Raw genomic sequence first — 6,262 nt, 5'->3', positions numbered from 1 at the left:
TAAGGTTGAAGGTTGAGCTACAGATGAATGTGTCAGGACCCGCTTCTGACGAGGCCTTCGGCATGCATCCGCTGAAGGGGGGGACTCAGCCACACCTTAACCTTTTCAGCTGAGTGAAAGAAGAACAGGTGTCTCCTCCCAGACTTGGCTCGCCCTCCTCCGCCTCCTCCTCCTCCTCTCTTCGAACAGTATAAAAAAATGAGCCGCTCTCTTCCCTCTTCACTCTCTTCTGAAGCAGAGCCTCCTCATCACCACTCAACATGACCAGCTATAGAAGCAGCTACACAAGCTCCTCGTCCGGAGGAGGCAGAGGGTATGGTGGCTCCATGTACGGTGGCGCTGGAGGCGGTGGAGTTAAGATCTCCAGCGGCTCCTCATTGTTTTCCAGCGGTGGAGGAGGTGGAGGTAGCTATGGCTACAGCTCCAGTAGCGGCGGAGGCTATGGTGGCGGCGGAGGAGGCTCTGGGTTCGGCTTCGGTGCTGGAGGCGGCGGTGGCGGTGGCGGCGGCGGTGGTGCAGACATCTCAGCCAATGAGAAGGCAACCATGCAGAACCTGAACGACCGCCTGAGCTCCTACCTGGATAAGGTCCGCAAGCTGGAGGCGGCCAACGGGGCGCTGGAGCTGCAGATCAGGCAGTACCTGGAGAGCAAGACGTCACCTTCCTCCAGAGACTACAGCGCCTTCTACGTCACCATCGCAGACCTGCAGGGAAAGGTAGGCCCACCTGGGACACTCAGTCATGTGACCCCCAAACAGGAAGCTGTGTCTTCACGCTGCTGCAGAGTTTATCGTCCAGTGAGAAGTTAAACATCAACACTGTAGCTTGTGATGCAGCTTTAAAACCAGCAGCTTTTTACTGGTCAGTGCTGTAGTTAAAGTAGTACTCGTAGTAGACAGAAGTACAAGTACTCAGGCTGTGACATCATGCAAATACCAACGCGTGTAAAGAGACGCTCATAAGTAACGGCCGGCATGAAGAAGAAAAGAGGCGTTTGTTTGACAGTCGGCTGAGTGGATCTGCAGATCAAACAAAGCCTCAAACTAAAGCGTTGTAGACAAGCTGGTTTCCTGTCGATGGAGAACTTGAAAAGAAAACAACTTTTCTCTCCTCTCTTTTCTCTCAGATCCAGGATGCCACCAGAGTCAACGGGGGCATCTACCTCTCCATCGACAACGCCAAGCTGGCCGCCGACGACTTCCGGCTCAAGTCAGTGAACCAATTCCTGAAATCTAAAGTTCTGTTTCACCTCCTTCAGCGGCTTCAGGCCGTTCCTCTTCTGGGAGAGCGGCTTCGGAAACCAACGCTTTGTCTTTGCTCCGCAGGTTCGAGAACGAGCTGGCCATGCGGCAGTCGGTGGAGGCCGACATCGCCGGTCTGAGGAGAGTCCTGGACGAGCTGACCATGAGCCGGTCCGACCTGGAGATGCAGATCGAGGGTCTGAAGGAGGAGCTGATCTTCCTCAAGAAGAACCACGAGGAGGAGCTGCTGGCCATGCGCGCTCAGATGACCGGCCAGGTGAACGTGGAGGTGGACGCCGCGCCGGGTGTAGACCTCAGCAAGATCATCGACGAAGTCAGGGAGCAGTACGAATCGTCCGCCAACAAGAGCCGCAAAGAGCTGGAGGCCTGGTTCCAGAGCAAGGTAAGACGCGAGCCGCCACCTGAGACGTCTCAGCAGCTATTATGGGATGGATGGAGATGACATGCTCGGTGCTTTGTGTCCCCTACGCAGTCAGAAGCCCTGACCCAAGAAGTCGCCGTTAGCACTGAGACCATCCAGACGTCGAAAACAGAGCTCAGCGAACTGAAGCGGACTCTGCAGAGCCTGGAGATCGAGCTGCAGTCCCAGCTCAGCATGGTGAGCGTCTCTCTGCTCACGGCTCCTCTTCACGCCCACGAGCTCACAAACTAACCTTCTCCTCCGTCTCTCTGCAGAAAGGGTCTCTTGAATCCCAGCTGGCCGACACCCAGAACCGCTACTCCATGCAGCTGTCAGGGTACCAGATGCAGGTGACCTCCATGGAGGACCAGCTCAGCCAGCTGAGGTGCGACCTGGAGAGGCAGGGGCAGGAGTACCAGATGCTGCTGGACATCAAGACCCGGCTGGAGATGGAGATCGCCGAGTACCGGAGGCTGCTGGACGGGGAGGGAGGCGGCAGCAGGTGAGACAACCACAGGGTCGTTTACCGGATAAACGTCAGACAACAGGCTCATAACTGTCACATCAGCAATTATTTACTGCGCTTTGATCGATATGAAGAGATCAAACTCAGTCCAAATCTTTTGGGGTTGAATAATTGATTCATGAACTTCATCACAAGTGGTTTTGCAATTAACTTCTGAGGTTTTATTGCAACAACTTATTACAGATTTCTCAAAACTGGATGATTTTAGCATTTGTAGTTTAAGAAAACTGGCCTGGAGGTGGCTGATCAAGCTGCTTATTCTGTTTGTGAATCTCAAATGTGGAGAAAGATTTGTGCAGCATATTACATTTGTATACTTAGCCCTGATTCTCTCTCTTCTGCAGCTCGTCCTCCTCCAGCACCAGCAAAACCACCACCAAAGTCGTGATGATCACAGAGGAGTTAGTGGACGGGAAGGTGGTCAGCTCAACCACATCCTAGAGCCGGCGAGCTCCAGCAGGAGGCGCTCTCACAGAAACAAACACAACAATAAAAGTCTGCTGATTGGCTTCAAACTAAAAGCTCATGTGTTGTGTCTTCTGTTCAAATGAAGTGTAGAGCTGCAGTTCCTCTGGTGGCCACTAGGGGCCAATGAGTCCTGGTGGAGGTTAAAGATTAGCTAATTTTGGAAGATTTCTAGAATATAGTTTCACAACAAAAGCCTTCCTCAGTAAACGCAACACTGCAACAACAAACAGAAGTAAACATGATCTCCCACTAAGAATCGGTGTATATGAAAACCTTTAAATGTAAACGTCACTATTCAGACAAAATATCCTCTTGAGTTAAAAGACAATAATAAATAATGTATATCATAATACAATTCTAAATAAAACAGAATTCAATCACTTGTTTATTCTTTTCTAGAGATATTTAACTTAAAATAGTCTTCATTGATCGTTTAATATATAAATGCTTACTCTGAATATGAAACACTTCAATAGGTTTCTAATGAGACATAATTTAACTACATAATAATATAAAACAGCCGGTTACAAAGGTTCAATAAACAAAGAGTTTCATAATTCAACTGATGAGGATTTCATGTCACGCAGCATGTCATGTGACGAGGGACAACCAATCAGGTCGCTCTCAGGCTGCGGCCCATATAAGGAGGAGGAGCTAAGTTAACGCCACTGTAGTACTGAGGTGTAGTACAGTAAAGAGTGCTCCATATACCTCTGAGGTGTAGTGCAATAGGTAGAAAGTAAAAGGTAGAAAGTAGCAGAAAATGAATACTCAAGTAAAGTACAAGTACCTCCAAATCACAAAGTACTTGTTGATTCCTTCTCGTGCCGTAACCATAACGACAGAAGTCACCTGACCAAAACTCCTGCAGTCAGTCACAGTTCATCTTCCACTTTAAGCAGAAATATTAAAGGGAGCCAGGTAACCCATGATATATATATAAATATATATATATATACCTTTATAAACCAAACAAACAAGTAGGGAAGAAAATACGACACAGTAGCAGTCTAAATATGTAGAATATTAAAATACTCCATTATTGAATAAGAAAACAAACCTCATACAGTGAGCTGATGATGCAGAGAGAAATGCTGCAAACATCTGTGAAATACACGAAACGGATGGTTTGCTAATATCTGGGACGTTATTAAATCAAAATGTGAACAATCAAGTGAACAAAAGGCCAAAATGGAGGAAAAGCTGTTGTGCTTGAAACAAAGTGGCAGTAAATTATTGTATTTTTCTGCTGTGAACTCTGGCGTTATCTGTGTTTGATTTATGTCTGTTTTCTCTTGGGTTCCAGAGAAGGAACCACATGACTGAAGGTATGCGGGTTGCGTTCCTGTTCCAGCATGATACGCCCTGAAGGCGCTTCAAACACCTCCGGAGCTGCAAGTCAGTCAAAAATGTTGTTAATGGAAGACGACTTGCAGAAGAGTTGAATCTGTGCATTGAGATACAGATCGTGCTTCAAAGTCACATGATGCAAGTGGCAAGTTGTTCGATAAGTTCATGAGAACACACGTTCAAAGACGCTTTAGAAATTTGAAATTTTAATTTTTGTAAAATGTTTTTTACAATTATGACAAAACCCCTTAGTGCCACTATGATTTAATTAAACGGAGCAAAAAGGCTCTTTTCTGCTCCTGTGGTACCCCTCTGGGGTGACCTTCACGTGGAGAAAACATGATAAAATGTCCTCTGGGGTGACCTTCTAGTGGAGAAAACATGATAAAATGTCCTCTGGGGTGTCCTTCTAGTGGAGAAAACATGATAAAATGTCCTCTGGGGTGACCTTCTAGTGGAGAAAACATGATAAAGGGCCCTATGGGGTGACCTTCACGTGGAGAAAACATGATAAGGGGCCCTCTGGGATGACCTTCACATGGAGAAAACATGATAAAATGTCCTCTGGGGTGACCTTCACGTGGAGAAAACATGATAAAATGTCCTCTGGGGTGACCTTCACATGGAGAAAACATGACAAAATGCCCTCTGGGGTGACCTTCATGTAGAGAAAACATGATAAAATGCCCTCTGGGGTGACCTTCATGTGGAAAAAACATGATAAAGGGCCTTCTGGGGTGACCTTCACGTGGAAAAATCATGATAAAATGCCCTCTAGGGTGACCTTCTAGTGGAGAAAACATGACAAAATGCCCTCTGGGGTGACCTTCACATGGAGAAAACATGATAAAATGCCCTCTGGGGTGACCTTCTAGTGGAGAAAATATGATAAAATGCCCTCTGGGGTGACCTTCACGTGGAGAAAACATGATAAAATGCCCTCTGGGGTGACCTTCACGTGGAGAAAACATGATAAAATGTCCTCTGGGGTGACCTTCACGTGGAGAAAACATGATAAAATGTCCTCTGGGGTGACCTTCTAGTGGAGAAAACATGATAAAATGTCCTCTGGGGTGACCTTCTAGTGGAGAAAACATGATAAAATGTCCTCTGGGGTGACCTTCTAGTGGAGAAAACATGATAAAATGTCCTCTGGGGTGACCTTCACGTGGAGAAAACATGATAAGGGCCCTCTGGGGTGACCTAGTGGAGAAAACATGATAAAGGGCCCTCTGGGGTGACCTTCACGTGGAGAAAACATGATAAAGGGCCCTCTGGGGTGACCTTCACATAGAAAAAACATGATAAAATGTCCTCTGGGGTGACCTTCTAGTGGAGAAAACATGATAAAATGCCTTCTGGGGTGACCTTCACATGGAGAAAACATGATAAAATGTCCTCTGGGATGACCTTCTCGTGGAGGAAACATGATAAAATGTCCTCTGGGGTGACCTTCGTGTGGAGCAAACATGATAAAATGCCCTCTGGGGTGACCTTCACGTGGAGAAAACATGATAAAATGCCCTCTGGGGTGACCTTCTAGTGGAGAAAACATGATAAAATGCCCTCTGGGGTGACCTTCCAGCCTACATGGCCCTGGCTGCCCAACATGCTAGAACACCTTCTGGACGTTGGTGCTCTTGTTGGATCTTGTTCCCTTTAAACCTTTTTGTCCCGCCCCTCAGACATCCTGTCATATACTTATAACAACGACTTTATAACAAATACTTTATAACACATACTTTATAACAAAGACTTTATTACACATACTTTATAACAAATACTTTATAACAAAGACTATATAACAAAGACTTTATTACACAGACTTTATAACACATACTTTATAACAAAGACTTCATAACAAACAAAATACAGCTCACTAAGGATCGAGTGTCCACCTCCTTCTGTATGTTGTGTTTTTACGGGTCTCATAAAAACAGATCCCTGGTTGAACAAAGGAAGTGAAATAGGATCTGACTGTTGGTGTCATAAACAAGCTCTATGTGACTCCGCCTGGTTAGACGAGGATCCATTCATAGGGTAATACAATGGATCACATTCATGGGGTTGTTGTGTGTACTTGAACACGTCTGTCCTCCAAACTTCACATGAAGCCACGTAAACAACGTAAATGCTGTGTGTTTCCTGCTTTGGTCACACAGACAGAGCGTGAACCAGGAGTGTATTCTAGTTAGCACAAAGGATTCCATTGTTCTCTAGCACAATAAGAGCAGGAGCTGCAGGGCCTAACACGAC

At 46.3% G+C, this 6,262-nt stretch overlaps 1 protein-coding gene across 1 annotated transcript; it reads left to right on the top strand.

The window, feature by feature from the left end:
- Positions 1–213: 213 nt before the first annotated feature.
- LOC306749720 (keratin, type I cytoskeletal 13-like) lies at positions 214–2,709 on the top strand. The gene is made up of 6 exons (XM_079233040.1): positions 214–716; positions 1,127–1,209; positions 1,326–1,644; positions 1,735–1,860; positions 1,938–2,164; positions 2,533–2,709. The coding sequence occupies exons 1-6, from the start codon at positions 261–263 to the stop codon at positions 2,627–2,629; spliced, it is 1,308 nt and encodes a 435-aa protein (XP_079089166.1). The 5' UTR covers positions 214–260; the 3' UTR covers positions 2,630–2,709.
- The last annotated feature ends 3,553 nt before the right edge of the window (positions 2,710–6,262 follow it).

The sequence above is a fragment of the Taurulus bubalis genome (genome assembly GCF_910589615.1).
Source record: "Taurulus bubalis genome assembly, chromosome: 17".
Taxonomy (NCBI): Eukaryota; Metazoa; Chordata; class Actinopteri; order Perciformes; family Cottidae; genus Taurulus; species Taurulus bubalis.
This window is presented reverse-complemented; position numbering and strand designations above follow the sequence as displayed.

Coding starts and splice junctions, on each gene's coding strand:
- LOC306749720 (XM_079233040.1), top strand. CDS start 261: ATGACCAGCTATAGAAGCAGCTACACAAGCTCCTCGTCCGGAGGAGGC. Junction 717..1,126: donor TCGCAGACCTGCAGGGAAAG/GTAGGCCCACCT, acceptor CTTTTCTCTCAG/ATCCAGGATGCCACCAGAGT. Junction 2,165..2,532: donor GGGGAGGGAGGCGGCAGCAG/GTGAGACAACCA, acceptor TCTCTTCTGCAG/CTCGTCCTCCTCCAGCACCA.